The 20,733-nt window shown below is 45.3% G+C and overlaps 1 protein-coding gene across 1 annotated transcript in view; it reads left to right on the top strand.

The window, feature by feature from the left end:
- Shc3 (SHC adaptor protein 3) overlaps nt 1-20,733 on the top strand; it is a 131,696-nt gene that overhangs the window by 36,682 nt on the left and 74,281 nt on the right. Inside the window, exon 2 of the mRNA XM_055595140.1 lies at nt 9,007-9,077. Coding sequence (XP_055451115.1) covers nt 9,007-9,077 — 71 coding nt within the window. The remainder of the gene's footprint in view (nt 1-9,006; nt 9,078-20,733) is intronic.

Below are 20,733 nucleotides of genomic sequence, written 5' to 3'. Positions count from 1 at the left end.
TGATAGATTACATTTATTGATTATTGTATATTGAACCACCCCTGCATCTCTGGGATGAAGCCTACCTGATCATGGTGGATGACATTTTTGATGTGTTTTTAGATTCAGTTTGCAACTATTTTATTGAGTATTTTTGCATCTATGTTCATAAGGGAAACTGTTCTGTAAATCTTTTTCTTTGTTGGGTCTCTATGTGATTTACGTATCAGGGTAACTGTGTATTACGTATCAGGTAACTGGGCAATGTTCCTTCTGTTTCTATTTTGTAGAATAATCTTATGCATCATGTGTACTGTAGAAAATCCCCCATGGCTCAGCTCCTTCCCCTATCTTGTGTAGCACAGTTGTACTTTGGGAACTGTGGCACCACCTATAAGGATGGTCTTGATTTTGCTGAGTCCTTGTACTACCATCCTCCTTTCGTAAACACAAAGGCTTCACCTCGCACATGTCATCACACACATGTGAACATGCTTATGCATATGCCTGTAGACCACTACACACACATAGGAAAAGAAGAAAAGGGAAATGATAAGTGGGCCATGATGGGATGCCTTTAGGGGGTGTGCTTTTAAAAAGGGCTGAGGGATCTCTGGCCTCCCGTTCTGAAAATGTGGCTCTGCTTTCTACCTGTCCTCCCAGCATTTCTGTGTGCCGTGAGGTGACATGGGAAGGGAGGACCATCACCAGAAGTTGTACTATGTAGTTCGCTCTCTAATCTCTGTCTGTCTGTCCTCCTCTCTCCTTCCCTCCATCTACCTTTCTTTCCCTGTCTCTGATTTCTACTCTGTGTCTCTGTCTTCGTCTCCTTCTCAAGTTGGTCTGCCCCAGGTATTTTATTTTCACAATGAACAACAGGCTCTACCCACCTCAGGGGCAGTGGAGCAGGGCAGGCCCAGTGGCCTGAGCATGCAGAGATCCCTGCTCTCTGGGGAGGGAAGGACATAATTATAATTTGAGTGATGTGTTGTGGTTTACAGATGGGCTTGTCACACGAATGCAGAAGACCTCTGCACCCTGGCCCCCTGGAGGTTCCAAGCCGTGTGGAGAGTGGAATCAGATATCAGTTTTGGACATCTGAAGCACCTCCCAACTCCCAGATTTTTTCTAAGTCATGAAAAGGTCACAAAAACCTTTTTTCTCTTGTCCTTAGACCCTGATTCTTTTGTCCCTAGTTCCCAGGCCCACAAAGAGCCTCTATAATTCACATCCTTGTGGGGTTTGGGGTGGCAGGACGACCTTCTGTGGTAACCCTTGCCATCGGGCTGCCCCCAGTGACAGCTGACCTCTGGGTCAGCACATGGCCCCGACCAGGCCAGAGTCCTCCGAGCCGGCAGATAGTGCCATGGTGAGTCATCTTTCCCGGCACTGGCTTGGCTACCTGCCCTTGCCTTGCTTATGCAGCCTGCTCGGGATGCATTGCTGCAGGCTGAGGTCTGGAGCAGGACTCTCACCAGACCGTGTGCCTCGCGTTTTTGGCTGTTAGCGGTCTCTTCTGACTGGCACTTCTCCCTCATTTTCCTCTTGCTCCCGATGGATCGAGGCTTTCTTTTGGTGTCTCTGCAAACCACAGCTCTTTCCCGATGGCTCTCACTTTATTTTGCCTCCACACCCTCCTTATTATTTTGCTGCTTTAGCAAGCTAACTCCGAGTATTCTTTCAACCCACCTTCTGCTGCAGGAACGAGTCTCCACCTCTTTGTGCTCTAGCTTTTAACAGTTCTGATTCAGAAAGCCAATTTCATCGGCTGCCCTTGAGTTGTTATTTTTAATAACAGGTGGTGCTGTTTTCCCATATTCCATCTACTTCCCAGCAAAAGCTCTCCGCAAACGGGATTGGGGTTATAGCTCTGTGTGGGTTTGTGGAAGGGGTGCGGTGCCCGTGAAGCCTGAAGAGGGCGTCGGGTACCCCTCCCCGCAGCTGGAGGTACCAGTTTTGACACGGGTGCTGGCAGCCGAACTCAGGTTCTCCACAAGAGCACTTAGCCACAGAGCTCTCTCTCCAGCCCCTCAGATTTTATTTTAAATTATGTGTATGTGTGCATGCTTTCGTCTCTTTGTGTGTGTGTTTGTGTCTGTCTGTCTGTCTGAGGGTGGGTTTGTGGACATGAGGGAAGGTGGCTTTGGGCCAGAAGAGGACACTGGATCTTCGGGAGCTGGAGTTATGGGCAGTTGTGCGCTTTTGGATAAACTGAGACCCTGTTGAAGTATTTAAAAAAAAACAAACTATTATTTACATTTTTAAAAATATCTTTTTCTCCCTACTCCATCCCAATCCCTTCCAACACCCCAACACCAGGTAGAAGAGAAAGGGTTAGTGGGAGAGGGGGCACAGTTCTCTTAGCAGCTTCCTGCTGGTCAGGGTCCTCAGGTTCCTTGGAGGCAGCCCAATCCTCATTTCAGGAGATCTCCAACTTCTTGTCTCACAACAGCAACCAGGGGCTGCAGGCAGGGGGAGGGGGTTTGGAGAAGCAGCAGCTACTTTGTTCTTTCTCTGAGTTCCCACAGTCCCTGGGCTCTGGCATCTAGTCTCTCCCCAGAGTCCTCTGATTTAAACTATCTGCAGCTGGCAAAGAGCTCCTCTCAGAGCCCAAAGAGGCAAATAGTCTACTGCTGTGGACCATCTGAATCAGTCCCACAGCCCACACCTGGGATTAAAGCAATAACATGTTCCTATCCACAACACAGGTCCTCTGCAAGTTAAGTACACGGCCTTAACTGTTGAGCCGCCGTCCCTTCTGTTCTCGTTTAACTAAACTGAACCTCAAGGAGGATTAGTGTGATGAGCATCCTGAGGAACTAAGGTGGAAACAACCACACAGATGACTTAAACTTCGGTAGCCAGGGCACGACAAAGAAAAGGAAACCTGGAACTGAGATCGTCTGCGTTGGAATATCTTTGCAGATATATGCTTTGCAGAGCTGGCAGGAGGCCTGCGTCTTGTAGCTTTAGAAAAATTTCTCATGTGAACTGAAAAGGTGGCTTAGTCAGTAAAGCACTTACCTTATAAGCATAAGGACCTGACCTGTAGTCCCAGAACCCACATAAAAAGCAAGGTACGGTGAAGCGCTGGGAGGTGTGGCTAGGAGGATCCCTGAGACTCGCTGACCCCATCAGACTAGCCTACTTGGTGAACACCAGGTCAGTGAGAGACTTTGTCTCAGGAGAACCAAGTGGGACAGCGTTCTGAGGAAATGCACTGGAGCTCTTCCTGTGGCTGCCACATGGATGCTGGACACACACACACACACACACACACACACACACACACACACACACACCTATGCGTTGTTGAGGGTGTTGGCCCTGGCTTCAGCTTGGAACGCAACAATCGTCAATTTAGTGCTGCCAATTTGCAGCAACTTCTTTAAGTCCTGGCTTGTCGGGGGTCATGCTGCAGGCTGGAAGGTGACTATCTTCCTGTAGGTTCGTGTGTTTGGGTACTTGGTCACTAACCTGTGGTGCCCTTTGGGGAAGCAGTGGAACCTTTAGGAGGCAGAGACTCGCTGGAGGACATGCCTCAGCAGGAGCCAAAGTACACCCTTGTTGCTTAAGTTGCCTTGGTCAGTGTGTTCTGTCGCGGCCATACGGGAAGCTAAGACAGCTCCTGTGAGGGTAATACTGCCAACCTGACAGGCTCTACAGCCACCCAGGAGACAAGCCTCTGGGCAAGCCTTTGAGGGATTGTCTTGCTTGGCAGGCAAGACCCACTGGAAAGGTGGGCAGAAGATCCCCCGCCCCCCTGTTCTAGGGTCCTGGATTGGATGAGGACAGGAAGGGAGCTGAGCACTGCTGTTTTCCGCCTCCACTTCCTGACTGCGGACACATGTAATCACTCAGCTGTTGCCACGTCTCCCCTACCACGGATGACTGTACCCTGGACCTAAGAGCCAAAACAAATCCTTCCTCCCTAAGTTGCTTTTGTGAGGATATTTTATCTGAGGGATGAGTCAAGTAGCTAATATAGTCCATTTGCTTCATTGCTCCGTGGGGCAGCTTTCTTGGCAGTGCTAGTTAACTCTCAGAGGCTGCTATGGAAAATCCTAGTGAGAAGACAGCTGAGGCCCATTCCACTTTTCTGCATCCCTTCCTTGTGGATGTAGAAACATGCCTGTAATTGGAATCCGAGTGATGGAAAAACCTTTACGTGTAATTATCAAACAAATACTGATATTATCAGCAACCATAATTCCATGATCACTTCAGTGTTTTAATGTCTTTCTTGGGTGTTCATACTGAGCTGGTGTCTCTCTCTTTAACTCAGGCTGGCCTGGGACTCACTGTGTAGCATAGGGTGGGTCGAAATTCCGATCCTCCTGTCTCAGCTTCCCTGGGATTGTATTCCCTGCTTTTGATGTGTGTTTTGGGGACAGGACTCTGATTCTTGTGTTTCATGGGCAGCACATTACTAGCTGACCTACCTTCCTGCCCCTAGCCATATATATATATATATATGTAGATTGTGTGTATGTATATATATCCACATATATATTCTAGAAATGAGTACTTCTGTATAACAGTACCCTAAACACACCCATTCCACTCTGCCTGTTCCCCATGATCAAAACCCATATTGAAAGTTGCACATAGCTATCAAGGCACACGGTGTACCTGTATTTCTGTTGATTCCTTTTCTCATCATCTTGTGGCGGCCCATGTGCTCCTCCTCATTGTTTTCGATAAGTTTCTGGACTCTTCCTTGCGAGCATCTGTGGGTGGTTAACTTGGAGTCTTCCCTTTCCCCTCCCACTTGAGTGGAAGTCTGGGTGGAAATCAGATTCTGGTTGGTTATTCCTTGTCTTCAGACCCGCGGTGCCGCTGCTGGCTGCTGCGTGTCTTCTTGTGTTTGCTGTTGGAAGAATGTCAATGCTCTGCCAGCCTTTATTCCTTTGTAAGTAACTTAGCTTTTTCCTCCCACTCGTTTAATACCTTTTCAGAAGAATATTACAATTTGATCCATAGAAACCGTACATGGTGGTGGTGGAGGGGCGCCGGGAAATGCACACAGTGTTCCAGTTGAGATAAGTGTCTTCATTGCCTCAGACATTTGTCGTTTCTCAGTGATAGATGCAACCAGAATTCTTTCTTCTAAATTCTTTGTTTTGGGTATTTGCATCTTTTGACAGGGTCTCATGTTTCCTAGGTCTTGAATTCGCTCTATAGGCAAGGATGACCTGGAGCTTCTGGTCCCCCTGCTTCCCCCTCCCGTGTGCTGGGATTGCAGGAGTGCACCATCATCACCCTGGCGTAGGCAGTGCTGGGGTGGAACCAGGGCTCTGTGCATGCTGGGCAAGCCCTCTGCCAACTGACCCACAGGCTCTCATGGAGCCAAGGATGGCCTTAAACTCACGGTGCAGCCAGAGATGGCTTTGAACATCTAATCTTTCCTCCACGGCCTCCCAAAGGCTAGGATTACAGGAACGCATCACCATGTTGACAGCTTCTTAAAACCCAGGATGCAACACCAAATTCACCCTACTGCTCAAAGCAACACCATGACTCATCTCTTCTAAATACCCAGTGACTGACCTTTCTCACACCCTTTCCCTCTACTTCCCCTAACCGTGGTAACCAGTGTCTACTCAATACTTCCAAAGCTTAGACAGTTCAGTCTCCATATCTGAAGGGATCATGTGGTGTCTGCTGCTCTGTATGTGCTTCATTTCATGTTACACAGTGTCTCCAGGTCCACCTATGTAGTTTCAAACCACAGGATTGCATACCTTTTATGGCTGAATACTAGTTTATTATGTATATATATATATATATATACCACATTTTCTGGAATGAATCATCAGCTGACAGTTATTTAGGCTGGCATAACATTCCTTGGTTACTGGGAATAGTGGAGTAAAAACATGGGAGATGTCTCTTTGGCATGCTGATTTAAGTCCATATATATTTATAAGCCAGATTTCTAGGCCTTATAATAGCAGTTTTATTTTCTGGGGACTCCACTTGCAGTTTTTAATAACATCTGTATCCACTAATGCCATGTTAGTCTTTCTCTTTTCCCTACATCTTTCCAGTCTTTCTCTTTTCCTTGGTATTTGTTGTTTTTCATTTTTGGTAATAGTCATTGTAACTAGGATGAAGTGATATCTTGTTAAGGTTTTGATTTCTATTTTATGCTGATTAGTTGTGGCAGGATATTTGATCACATGGTGAACCCCAAGATGGTGTACTAGAAAAAACTGTTTCTAGTTGTGGTGTGGCTCAGCCCTAGCACACACATTAATCCAACAGCTAAGTAAGGTCAACTGTAGGTCAAGAGGCAGAGCAAGTAACCAGCTGACAGGGAGTAAACAGAAAGGAGGGACGTTGAGAAAAGGGTACTTAAGACAGTCTGGAGAAGGAGAAACAGCTTTTTCCTTCTGGGTTGTCAGTGGAGTAAGAAGGGCAGTTGGGTGCTTGCCCTGCCTCTCTGAGCTAGCAAGCCTTCACCCCAGCATCCGGCTCCTGGGTCTTCATTGGTAAAAATAGAATTATTGGGATTTTGTTTTTAAAAACAACATGATGTTGAACATTTAAAAAAATATATTTTATTTTTAAGTGTGTGTGTGAAAGAGAGAGAGAGAAAGAGAGAGAGAGAGCACAAGTGGAGCTGCCCATGGAGGCCAGAGGAGGGTATTGAGTTCTCTGGAGCTGGAGTTAAAGGTGGTTGTGAGCTGAACTTGAATCCTGCATAAGAACAGCAGCGCTCTTGGCCAATGAGCATCTTTCTAGCCCTGACTTAGGCTGTCTATCCCTAAGCTAAAGTGCCATGACCAAAAGCTGCTTGGGAAGAAAGAATTTATTCCATCTTAGAGTTTGCAAGTCCATCACTGAGGGAAGCCAGGCAGGAACTTGGAGGCAGGAACTGATGTGGAGGCCATGGGGGAGTGCTGCTTACTGACCTGCTCCCCATGGCTTACTCAGTCCGGTTTCTTACTGTACCCAGGACGGCTAGCCCAGGGGTGGGACTGCACACAGAGGCATGGGTGGCTTCGCATATCAACCATCAATCAAGAAAAGGCACTACCGGCATTCCCAAAAGCCAGTACAGTGGAGCCATTTTCTCATTTTCCCCTTTTCCAAAATGATTCTAGCTTGTGTCAGTAGACATAAATCTAGCCAGCACAAGCCCCGACATCGCTTTTGAAAAAGTCATTCTAACTGGGGGTGAAGTGATATCTCATTGGGATTTTGGTTTGCATCTCTCTGACGATTACTGATGTTGAGCATTTTCTTATATATCAGTTGATCAAAAATATGCTTTCTTTTGAGAAATGTTTATTTAGGTACATTGCCCATTTAAAATCAGATTATTTACGTATTTGTTAAATTGTTTGAGTTCCTTTATGTTTTAAGTCATCGATGCTCACCAGATGTATAATCTACAAATGTCTTCTTCCATTCTGTAGGTTTCTTCTTCATTCTGCTGATGGCACCTTTTTCTTTGGAAAAGCCTTTCTGTTCCAACCCTATTGCCATGTTTTTGCATTTGTCTCCTATAGTTTTAGTGCCTTATCAAAAAAATTCACCATGAAGACACCCCTACAAAGTATTCTACACCTGAGTTTTCTAGTATACTGGTCTCACAGACTATCTTGAGTTGATTTTTGTATATGGCGGGAGATGGGATTCTAGTTTCATTCTGCCCCTTCTCCACTCCCTCTCTACCCCCTCCCCACCCCCTCCTGCATCAGTTTTGAAGATCATTATCTTGTGTGCTCTTCGAATCTTTGTGTGAGCTTTATTCCGCTGTCTCTAGTCTTGTTCCTCTGTCTGTTGAGGCCTGCTTTAAGTTTTTGCATAACTATAGCCCCTCTGTTTAGTTTTTAGCACAGCTGTAGCAGCTACTCTGTTGACACCCGCTTTCATCTTGATCCTAAGGTAAAAATTAAGTTCAGGTTCTTTGGCTCTGCCTCTCAATGATTAATATGATGACACTTTGTAAGGTCAGAAGAACATCTTATATTGTAATGTCTCTGTGGCTTCATTTCTCAAACTTTGCTTTATTGCCTGCACATCCTAAAGTCCCCCACTGCAGGACCAATCAAATTAAAGGTCAGTTAGAAATGCTTTGTTCAGCTAGTCAAAATGATGTAATACTGCCCTTCCCTTGCTTCCTACACCTGGTTACCTGGTTGTTACCTGGTTACAGGTTTTCTTATAAAAAGTCTACCTTAAAAACAGCCAAGCATAACAGTCTTGGTTTCTGAATCCAGACTGTGTGCATTTGAGCTTGTGGAAAACAGGAAAGAAGGCTTTGTGCCAAGCTGAAGTGCTCTACAGTTTGTTTACTCATGAGCCCGTAAAGATATTCACTAAACTATGAGGGTGTCCTGATTACTTTTATATCAACTTTACATAAGCTAAAAACAGACCCAGGAACATGATATTGGGGTTGGGGGGCAATCCCATCAATAATAACGATAATAATAATAAATATTATAACAGTATTGTTTTAATAATACTAATATAAACATTTAAGATTTTTACTTTCTACAGCAAATAAGGTATACATCAGTAAAAGCTTTGGAAAAACATACATCTAAAGGAAATGGCAATACTGACAGGTTGTATAAAAGTCAAGGGTTCTGTCTATCTGGGGACTTGGGACGTTTCCTAACAGATGAAAACTTAGATTTAGAGTTTTAATAGAGACATAATCACACCTAGAATTTAAATATTTTTTACATTAAAAATCATTCTCTTTCTCTGCGCATGTGTATGTGTGTGTGAGGGCATGACAGAGTGAGTGAGAGCACAGCAGTGTGCGTGTGGAAGTCAGCTTATAAGAGCTGTAGCCCTCCTCCTACCATGTGGGACCCAGGGATCATGCTCAGGGCACGAGGCTTGGCAGCAGACACATCCCACCATTAAGCCAACTCCCAGCCCCCACCCCACTGAGTTTAAAGGTACAATATGACATAAGAAATGTAGATAGCTTCCTCTACATCATTAGGACTTTCCTGTTGCTCTCAGTTCCCGGGACTCATGACCTGTTTTTTCCCCTCACAGTACTTGGGATGCATCGAAGTTCTGCGCTCAATGCGGTCTCTTGACTTCAGTACAAGAACTCAGATTACCAGGTAAGCTCTCTTGAAAGCAGATTCCTGTGACGTCATCGCTGAGAGGAAAGAGCTCAGAAGCTCATGTCTGGGGATTTCTAGAAGAAAGTCCCAGTAATGGAGTCAAGGCTCAGACTGTGTTCAGACATAGATGTGCCTGTTCATGTGTGGACAAATATGTTTCTCATAAGGAGCAGCATGACAGGCACCTGACCCTTCTAGGACCCTTTTGTAATTAAGCTGCAAACATAATCATAATTAGGTTTTTTTAAAAAATTAATTAAGTGTGTTTGTGTTTGTTTCCCTAATGTAGGAACCACTAATGCAAGGTCAATATTAAAATCACCAAACTATATTCTTTCTGAAAAACAAAGACCAAGATATCCAGAGTGTATTTCCAAACTGCATAGAGAAAATAAATTTCACAAGACTTGAGGTGGAAATATTCATAGGAGAAGATCATTTAGGAAGGAGATTGACTTTTAAAGATATTTTATTTCCAACTAATATTAGGTTTTATTATGGCATTTTATTTTTATTAACATATTAATATAAAACACTAGATTTCATCATCCTTTCACACGTGTGCTACTTCACTGTGTACATATTCATCTCCTGTCTTTCTCTTTTATTCTTCTTTTCCTTCCTACTTGTCTCCTTCTCTCCCTAAATACTCTTTCTACTTTAGTGTTGCATATATTTAAATATTTATTCTACAAATGAGAGAAACATGTGATCTTTGTTTTCTTCCCAAATGCTCTTTCTTGTTCCACTTGCCTTCTTCCCTGGCATAGTTCCCCTTTCACTTACATCACACATACACACACACACACACACACACACACACACACACACACTTCTGTTACTCTGGCTTATTTCACGTAACACAATGGTCTCTGGTTCCAGAGTTATGACAAATGACAATTTAAAATATTTTATATGTGTTTCCTACATTCTAAACTTCTCGTGAGCCAGGACTGAAACACTTTTCAATGAAACATTATAACTAAATATAGTTTCTAACAAAGTCAAGCTTTAAAAAAAATGCAAATTTCCAGTCACATTGCAGAGGAGGATAAAGAGGCTGTAACACAGAGGCATCCCTGTATCCAGGGGTTCTCTATTGCACTGACGGTTGCGGAATTGCTCAAATGGCTTCCTCAGAAAATGACACTTGATTACTTCATCCTGATTACTGTATTGTGCTTCTCTGAGTTGGGAAGCCACTCCCGAAGGTTTAAGTCATCACGTGTATTCACTGGCTGTTATGTCCACACCTATACCACAAGTACTATAGTAATGTCTCTTCTCCCTAAAGCAACTCAAGACGCTTGGTGGGAATATACCAAAATCTAAACCAAGGAAGGACTCCATTCCCACCCAGTTGTGAAAGGACAAATGAATTATGTTCTGAAGTGAGATATTGTAGAAGAAAACTCTCCTGGGTCACATCCATTCGCTGTGCTCAGGTCTGCATGGACAGAGGAAAGGCAAAGAGGCTTCCCTCAGGGGAGGGTAAGAGGCAGGATGGGCTCAGGTTCTTACTCGGCTTGTGAGGGGCTTGGTCACAGGGCTGGGGGCTCTTCAGAAGCACCGGAATACATGTTAGGGTGGATGGTGTTAATAGTTATACCATGAGGGGCAAGAACAGTATTTGTGGTGACTTTGGGGAGAAACTTAATAGCAGGAAGGAGAAACATTGAGGCTGGTTTCTCCTTCCTGTGCCTCGGAGACGAAAGGGCAGATGGTTCTCTTAGGGTGTTCCATTGCTGCGAAGAGGCACCATGACTACGGCAACTCTAATAATTGGAAACATTCACTGGGGCTGGCTTCCATTTTCAGAAGTTTAGTCCATTGTTGTCATGGCGAGAAGCATGGCAGCACACAGGAAGACATGGCACTGGAGAAGGAGCTTGGGAGTTCTACATCCGGATCCACAGGCAGCAGAAAGAGAGAGAGACTGGGCCTGGTTTGAGCTTTTGAAACCCCAAAGCCCACCCCCAAGTGACACACCTCCCCCAACAAGGCCACACCTCCTGCAACAATGTTACATGTATCTCCTACTCCATCTCAAGTAGTGCCACTCTCCAATGACCAAGAATTCAAGTATATGAGCCTGTGGGGCCATTGCTGTCCAAACCACCACATTGGCCATGTTCACTGTCTGTCACTGACAAGGCATCCAGTGTCACAAGTGCAGAGGGAATCTGGGGATGTGGGAACTGTGCGATGTTCACATTCACCTGTGATGGCTTTTAAAGGGATAAAACCTAGTACAGTCATTTCTGCTGGGATCCCCCTTCGGGTCTCTGAGGTGCTTTTGCTCCATTGATATGTTTATTAAATTCTGCCACGAGTTGTGCCACTGGGCAGTGTGGACTGTCTGCTCTGCCCATTTGTCTAGTGTTGAGGAGCCATGTGACACACAAATGGCTGAGGGACAAGGGACCACCCTGCTCCTCTGGGGGGTGGGTAGTAAGGGGAGCAGGTTATGGGAGGCACAAGTAAATAAGGTTAGTTTTCCCTTGTTGAAGATTTGTGTGTGTGTGTGTATGTGTGCGTGTGTGTGTGTGTGTGTGTGTGTGTGTGTGTGTGTGTACCTGTGGGAGGAATCCAAGTGGAAAGAAGCACTCACTGTAGAAAGCAGATGGAGGCAGGGTTGGCGGGTACGGAGGCGGGTGTCTTTCTGCAGTCCCGCTCTACTGTGTGAAAATGCTTCAGTGCGCTAGGGCAAATGGAATGTCCATCGTGGACACGGACAAGGTAGCGTTACATTCTGGCTGCAGCAGCATTGCCTTGGGTAGCATTAGGTTTTTGAAAATTACGTTATCTGTGTTGCTCGCTATCCCTGTGTTCTCTCTATTAGGCGACATGTTGCCTTCTTATGGAAGTTAGTTTCTGGAACACACAAAAATAAATCGACACACCAACATTAAAAAGAAGCTGTTTGCTTCCAGAGGAGTGCGCTGCCATGCCTTGTAGATTCAGCACAGGGTGGGACTTCAAAAAATACTTTTTTAATAGAAATAAAATTATGTAATTTTCTCCTTCTCTTTTCTATCCAGACTTCCCTACCCTCCCTCCAGTGTGGAGCTTTTAAGGCCTTGCTAGGAAACTATGTGTTAACTGCCTGCCTCTCTAATTAAATTCTTCCTTCATAATTTATATAGCAAAGGTATTCTTGGACGGTCACAGGGAAACTTAGCATGGTCGATTATACAGATACTTGATGACCTTATTTCTGAAGGTATTTCAACCATGATATTTAATTAAGTCCATTTTGTAAGCAAACAACCTCTATACATCTGTTTACTTCGTTTTAAAATATAACTTAAAATTTTTACCTGTGTATTATCTGGAGGGACCAACAGTGGCATCACAGGCCTTTTGCAAGGTAGGCCTAGTTTCATCCTGTTCCTGGAAACTGACTTTATTTATTTTCAACAATAGTAGGCATAGATTTTCAACTAAAAGATGACTTCTGTTTTTCAACTAAAACAAAACGTTAAAAATGTAAGTTTAATCGCTTCTAGACTTAGTGGCTCAGTGGCTGTCAAAAATCTTATACTCCTAATACCTTAGTTTAGGGGGATGTGTTCATGTCAATCACTGTCTGCTGTGCTGAGGAGATGGTCTGGCTGTAAGACCCAACTCTGCCAGCACAATTTTTACCTGAAATATTGAGCATGGTCTGGATGTGTACACATAGTAAGAAGGGGGCAGAATAATGTTTATAGATTCTACAGGACAAGGCCTGGTCAGGGGGGCTCCTGTTGGAGTTTATTTGCTCTTATTGCCAAGACTTTATGCATCACAGTGGCCACAGGACTATAAGGGAACATCTGTAATATGAGAGACATGAAGGCTGGAGCAGCTGTTGCTTCCTCTGGTCCCTTGTGTTGGTGGGGTGTGCAGAGGAGCTAAGGGCCTCCGTGCTTGTGAAGCTTGTGGGAGGTTCTGCAGAGGAAACTGCTTCCCACCGGACTCCTCAGCAGGCTCAGAGAGCACAAGTCCTCTGCCCTCCCCAACAGTAGCCTTTCTCAGCACAATTTTGGAATAGGGCCTATGGTCCCCATACCTCCAGAATTGTGGACAGGAAGTGCCTTTTGCAGTATCAAAGGTGACATAGAAGCCCCACTGTGGGGGACAGGGAAACTTCATTGTTCTAAGTTTTCCAAGTTATCTCAGCAAGGTGATGGCCTCACTTCTGTCCACCCAAACAAGTGTGACACAATCTCTGCCTGCTCCGTGGCCCCCACAGGGCTCAGACCAAGGACTGATGTCACCTGGTTTCCACCTGGAGGTCCATCAGAGGCCTTTAGTTGTGCAAGGCTGTTAGGTTCCTCACTAGTCACTGTGACACAAGGCCGGACATTGGTCGCTCTAACACAAGATGGGACACTGTGACCACAATGGTGGGACACTGTCCCCAAGGATGTTGTCAAAGCTGTGATTCCCTTGTTGGCACTACCGTGCACAACAAACAGTATTTCCTGGGTCAGGAGCCTGCCCTCATATGGCCTCATATGGTGAGAACTCCTGGCGAAGGAGCCGTGGAGTCTGGGCATGACCTCACAGCATAACTGTGAGTGTGCTCAGAGTAGCCCTGCTGTCTGAGCTCCGCAAGGGGACAAGAAATTACCTTGGTCACTGTTGTGTTAAACACTGTCACTGGAGGTCCCACCCCCCCCCCCAGGCCAAGATTTGGACAGTGGAAAGCTGTGACTATCTACACTGTACGATTAAAATCCAGAGTCCTCAGAGAGGTGGCCCTTCCCCAGCAAGCTGCAAAGGCCCTTGGGATGTTTAATATTGATGGTCAACTTCACTTATCAATCAGAAGTCACACCCTAGTTGCACAAAATTGAAGGAGTGTCTGATCAGGCCCCAAGCTAGACACAGCACAGGACAGCAGATTGAGGAGTGGTCCTGGGCTGGACCTCCCTTCGCTCCTCATTCCTCGTGCACATCCAGGGTGTGACGGCTCATTTTCATTGTCAAATCGATGGGCCTTAGAATCACCATGAAAACACACCTCAGGAGGAGTCAGTGAGAAGTGTTCAGGTAGGTTTAACTGAGAAGGGAAGACTTACCCTGACTATAGACAGCGCTGTTCCCAGACTGAATAAAAAAGCTGGGTTGGGCAATAGTCTCGCTCTGCTCAACTGTGAATGCGACATGACCAGCTGCTGCACGCTCCTGCTGCTATGCCAGCTTCACCATGATGGACAGTACCCCGTCTTACACTGTAGGCCTAAACAAACTCTGTCCCTCCCCTTCAAGTTGTTTTTAGCTAGAAGTTCGGTCATGATGCTACAGTCTCTTTCCTTAAGAATGAGCACAAAGAAAGCTGCCAGATAGATTTCCAAAGTGGTTGTACAAGTTTACATTCCCACCAGCAGTGGAGGAGGGTTCCCCTTTCTCCACATCCAATCCAGCATGTGTTGTCACTTGAGTTTTTGATCTTAGCCATTCTGATGGGTGTAAGGTGAAATCTCAGGGTCGTTTTGATTTGCATTTCCCTGATGACTAAGGACATTGAACATTTCTTTAAGTGTTTCTTTGCCATTTGATATTTCTATACTGAGAACTCTCTGTTTAGCTCTGTACCCCATTTTTTAATTGGATTATTTGGTTTGTTGCTGTTTAACTTCTTGAGTTCTTTATATATTCTGGATATTAGCTCTCTGTCAGATGTAGGGTTGGTGAAGATCCTTTCCCAGTCTGTAGGCTGTCGTTTTGTTCTGATGGACAGTGTCCTTTGCTTTACAGAAGTTTTTCAGTTTCATGAGATCCCATTTATTGATTGTTGCTCTTAGAGCCTGTGCTGTTGGTGTGCTTTTCAGGAAGTTGTCTCCTGTGCCAATGAGTTCCAGGCTCTTTCCCATTTTTTTCTTCTAACAGGTTTAGTGTGTCTGATTTTATGTTGAGGTCTTTGATCCACTTGGACTTTAGTTTTGTGCAGGGTGATAAATTTGGATCTATTTGCATTTTTCTACATGTAGACATCCAGTTAGACCAGTACCATTTGTTGAAGATGCTATCCTTTTTCCATTGTATTGTTTTGGCTTCTTTGTAAAAAATCAAGTATCTGTAGGTATATGGGTTTATTTCTGGGTCTTCTATTTGATTCCATTGATCTGATTCACCATTCTGTTTCTCTGCCAGTACCATGCAGTTTTTATTACTGTGGCTCCACCGTACAGCTTGAGATCAGGGATGGAGATACCTCCAGAAGATCTGTTATTGTACAGGATTGTTTTAGCTATTCTGGGTTTCTTGTTTTTCCATATGAAATTGAAAACTGTTCTTTCAAATTATAATCTTCATTCAGAAGAGCAAACATTGACAATAGCAGCCTCTTCTACCTGCCTCTCTGTGAGCATGGCCTCAGTGTAAGTACCCAGTGTGTGTGGTCCCCTCACATCTGCCTCTGTGTGGGTGTGGCCCCTCACACCTGCCCCCTGTGGCTCCATATCTGGCTCCTTGAGGACAGTTTCTGTCCAGTTGAAGGAGGACCCACTGGACCAGACCCCACTGTGGCGCTTCCACTCCGTCTTCCAAGATTTCACCTGGAAAGCTCAGCCGCTGGGTTCTTACATCCTCTGATTTCAGGTAAAGCTTTTACTCCATTGCCTTCAGGTCTGTGAGTCTCATCATCCTCGCCCTCCATTCCACCCCATCTCTTGGCTCTCACTGTGCTGCTTCCGGGGACTGTGTGGGCCATTACCTCACAGCCGGGAGGCAGGATCAGGGCAGGCAGCACAGCAGCTGCCCTGACCCAAGGGGTCACTCCATCCTTGTTTCCCCCTGCCACCTGCTACCTCCATCTTACTACTTGTGTCGCATGAGCATCAATGCACAGGTTCAGTTAGGACCAAAGCAGTGCAGTGTGTTTTAAGAAAAGGGCACATTTACTAACGAGAGATTTATGTTGTTTACAGCATGTTTGCTTTCCTCAAGCCTCACCCTCACCAGGAGTAGGTCTGTGAGTGGAAGATGGAAGAAAGGAAAAAGGACAGGTAAGGCCTGGGCTTGTGGGAACCTTGGGGATTGTGAGGTCCCATGACACCTGTGGCGGATGCCAAACACCTTTTATTAAGGCCTCCTGGTAATTATTTTCTCCTGGAGATGAGGTGAATGGCACCAACTCTGTTAGGTATGCAGGTATTACTCCAGGGCCTTCATGTCCCTTAAGGCATGGTGACCTTAACTGGGTGAAGGTGACTTTCTTATTTGAGAAACACCAGGTGAGGTGATACTATGGGGTCTCATGAAACTGTATAATTTTTAGCTTAACCAGAAAGGGGGAAGTTGTAGAGGAATTCAGAACATGGCTGTTCTAGAAAGAAATTACATCCTTCTAGGTCTGGAATACAAACATGCCTTTAATCCAGGAGACAGAGGCAAGCAGATCTGAGCTCAAGGCCAGCCTGGTGTAGAGCAAGTTTCAGGTAAAGAAAAGCTTGTGTCCAGGCATGGTGGTACACGCCTTTAATCCCAAACAATGAAAGTAAAGTTAGTTTGTAGAAGAAAGCACCTATGTTTGAAAGTGATGTCTAACTGAGTGGTAGAAACTGAGGAATCAGAGAAAGACTTGACAGAATAGAATACGCCCAAATCTCATGAGAAGACAGAGGAAAGGGAAGCTACTTAAGGGGCAAAGCAGAGAGGAAGAAGCAGTTTTACTGGGAGAGTTTTACAGAGAGAGGTTGAAGGCAGAATGAGCCTGAGAATGAAAGGAGCCAGATTGACTCAGTTAGCTGGGAGAGCCAGAACAGCTGAGTTGAACCAGGCAGCAAGAAAGGGTAAGCATATTCAGCAGTAAGTCTTAGAGGCAGAAAACATTCTAGGTCTAGATTAGAGCACATGTTAGCTAGACGCTTCCAGGACGAGGCCTAGGTTAGCAGGAGGAGGCAGTAAGTCTCCCAGACAACAATTGAACCAGGAGAATAAAAGTTCATTTTACAGTTTCGCCTTCACAGCCATTATGTGAGGCATATCCTTCTCTGTCCTTGGACACCCATCCTGGTGTCGCTGCTGACCCGTCCACCTGCTCCCTTATGGCTGAGGAGCCATATCAGCATTTCACCCTTACAAGTGGACTAGTCATTCTTGTATCCCAAATTTCCCTTTCACTACAAAACAAACAGTTTCCATGTTGATTTCAGTTCACTGAGCCAGAGGAAGGAATGAGTCTATTTTTACAGCTTCTCTGAAGCTAGGCAAGTCTCAGAATGAGAAGAGAGAATACCAGTGTGAATTGGCCCTCTCTGTCCCCGTACACTCTGGCAGCTCAGAATGGCTGTCTCTGGATTTGAGCCCTACCTGCTCATTCTACATGCGTTGTTCTAAAACATGCTTCCAGCCTGTGTGTCTTGTGTGCCCTGGTCTCCTATCTATTGGCACTTGGATTTAAATGTGTGCCAAGTACATAAGGTACAGCAGAGGCCCTCATGGATCCAGGGTCCAGGGCAAAGAGTTATATATACACTCATGAAGGTAAGAGGATGTTCATTCGGGAACGTGGGATAGAGCATCCCCTTGATGAGGTTGAGTCCAGAACACTTCTCTGAAGAGGAAGCAGTGAACACTGGCAAGTTCCTCCTCCAGTCTCACCAAAGAGGGAGCATGGGACCATTGTTTGAAGCTGGCTGGCATGGGGCAGGCTCACTCTCACTGGACACACGTGATTGCCCTAATACATTCTGGGTAGAATTTCCAATTGGTACCCAGTGAGGACAAGAGCCAGCTCCAGAGACCATGGTACAAGCCACATCCACCCTGCCCTAAGGGACCTGGGTTCTGTCCTGTAGGCCTCATCCTGTTCTGATGTTGTTCACAGTCCCTTGACCATGATGTATGCTACCAGATTCTTCTCATTTGTGAAAGGTAGGCAAGATATTACTGTGTGGTGATGTCCGGTACAGCTGTGGCAGGTGGTAAGGTCCCATCTTGATTAGTCCTACAGGTGCAAGTGTTTTAATATGTATACTCTCCTCACAGCACCAAGAGATTCCAAGATATGGTACAGAGAGGCTCTTAGGAGAATATGCAGCAACCCCATGGAAGCTGAGTCATGATGTTCCCCTACAGCTTGCAGGCAGCTTGACTGGCTAGAGGCTCCTTCCTTATATAGCCTCGGGGGCAGGGCCTTGTGACTCCTGTAAGTTTTGTTTACTTCCTGAGCTTATAACAATGTGCATGTGTGAAAAGAAGGCAGATCCCTGGACTGGCATGGGTGTGGGACACTGGCTGACCTTGAGCTGCTAAGACTAGGAAAGGAAGACTGGCTGGCTGGGCATGTTCATGCAGAGAAAGGATGAAGCCCATCTGAGCAGCTGGTTAGACCTTGAAGGTGGTACCCACACCTGGTTCTGGTCTCTTCTCTTGGGGGCAATATGAAGAGTCTCCGACATACGCTCCTGACATCATGAATTTCCCCCCAGGCCATCTCTGCTATACTAGGCTGAAATCCCCTGGTGGCATGATCCAAAATAAGCCTTTCTTCCCTTAGGCTGTTTTTGTGAGGTATTTGTCTCAGTGTGAGGTATTTGTCTTGGTGTGGCATGAAGCCAGCCACACCAAGAGTTGCCTCAAGATTGATTCGTTCATTTGTTGACAGCCTAGTAAAGGTGTGTCTGTCTCCTGATGGAACTTTCTGCTTGGGAAAGGGATGCCTCATTCTAGACTGGGGAAGTAGGAGGATGCTCTCCTGGGGAGAGTTTGCTTCTGGGGCCTGCACACCTCATGTCAGTGTGACAAAACACCAGAGGTGACTCACTCACCTAGAGAAAAGACTTCTTTTGCCTCACAGTCTTGAAGGTTTTACTCCAGGCTTGACAGGCCCTTAGATGAGGTGGTTCATTATGGCCAAAACACATGGCATTGTAGAACCAGTTACATGGGGAGCTAGGAGGAAGAGAGAGGGGAAAAGAACAAGGTTCCACAGTCCCCTTCAAGAGTGTGCTCCCACTGGCCTAAGGCCCTCTGGAGGCCCTCTTCCTAATGGCTGACACCAGGTTGGATAAAACCAAGTGGAGAACCAAGCACAGAGCTTTGGGGGGGGGGACTTTATTGTGGGGGTTTTTGGAGGCCCTGCTTGGGGCTAATAATAAAGACATGGAGACATCTGTATAGTTTGGGCTGCTGATCTATCTGCTGGGGCAGTTCTTCAGCTAGCCATATAAACATAACCCAGTCTTCCTGCCACCCTGTCCTTGCCACACGGCTCTCTCTCTTTTCCTCCCTGCTCGTTCCCAGTCTTTCTTCTGTTTCCTGTCTCTGTAGTCCTGTCTCTTGGTAGCTCTGCCCCAGCTCAAATGCCACACTTCTTTCTCATACAGAAAAGCTACAAGCATAGTGGGAGGAGGGTTAGTGGTCTCCCTCATGCAGCCTTTTCCTTTTGGGCAGGTGAGGAAGGGACAGACATTTACATATCCTGGTAGTCTGGCTGTAGGTTCAACAGTTAACAATTGGGAACACAGAGACACATTTTTCCTAGCCAGTTCAGTTATTCCCAACATATCTCCCTTTTAGTTCAAGAAATGGCTTTATATCTAACATCAGTAAACTATATACAATAAGAACAATTATGAGAACTAGCAGGGTAGAGTATATTTAGTATATTTACAGTGTTCAGTCCATCTGTATTTGGCAACGTTGGAGAAAATATTAAGGTATCTATCTGAAAATTTTTATTATTTTTGTATGTCTTAAGCCACTTTCTTATCACCAGCTTTCTTTCTACCTTCATATGTTGAATTTATCAACCTTAAAACACCTTATTAGACCTTAAAATACTGTCTTAAATCCTTACAACTTAAGCTGAGTCTGGTCATGATGTAGATAGTAAGCTCTGGAAGAGTGAGGCCTATGGCTTATAGTTTACACCTGAAGATAACTGAGAAGGCAGCTTAAGCCTTGGTTGTTACTGATAAACTGATAAAACGATAACTATCTCGTCTTCAACCCCATCAGAGACCCGAGAAGGATAAATTTTACCACAGCAAGCAGGAAGTGCAGAACAAGCAGCTACTGAACCTATAAAAATGGCAGAGACTTACGGGCTACCTGGATAGTTACCCAAGCTTCCTCTGTAGTCTGGGGGGCATCCATCTTTGGCCAGACATCTTTGGTCAGAAGATTTGACAGACTTTCTGTGAAGCAGGAACTTGGAGGGACTGTCCTACATTGTCTAGGCAAAGTGTGGCAGTTAACTTTTTTGAGTCCTACTGTCTACAGTTTGGACAGTGTGCTGTCAGGAGTTGAGGTAGAGGGCAGTTTATAGCCCAGTGGCCAGGTTTGCCACACTTGTGAGGTTCTTCTGTGCCCATTGTCTCCGTCAGAGGAGATTAAGGGTGCTGCCAGGAGCTGATGTGTCTTTCTGTCACGAAAAGCCTTTTTAAATTAAAACATCTTAAATGTCATATTCTGTAGATCTCTGAAGTGTTTGAGGACCATCTATCTATCTAAAGTATGTCTAATTAGACAAAGGATGCTTGTTTCTAATCACTTATTTGGAAAATGTATACAGGATGCTAATAAAGCCCACTCCTGCAGTCAGCTACATTAGTACCTGGCTGCAAGTACAGTTCTGAACACGTTAAAGCATATGATTATCAAATCGCCTCATTTATCAAACATGTTGTTCCTTATCTGATATTTTTAGCAGCTT

This window comes from Psammomys obesus, unplaced genomic scaffold, assembly GCF_907164565.1.
Source record: "Psammomys obesus unplaced genomic scaffold, mPsaObe1.curated_primary_1811, whole genome shotgun sequence".
NCBI lineage: Eukaryota > Metazoa > Chordata > Mammalia > Rodentia > Muridae > Psammomys > Psammomys obesus.
Note: the sequence above shows the minus strand (reverse complement) of the source record. Positions and strands in the feature narration are given on the sequence as shown.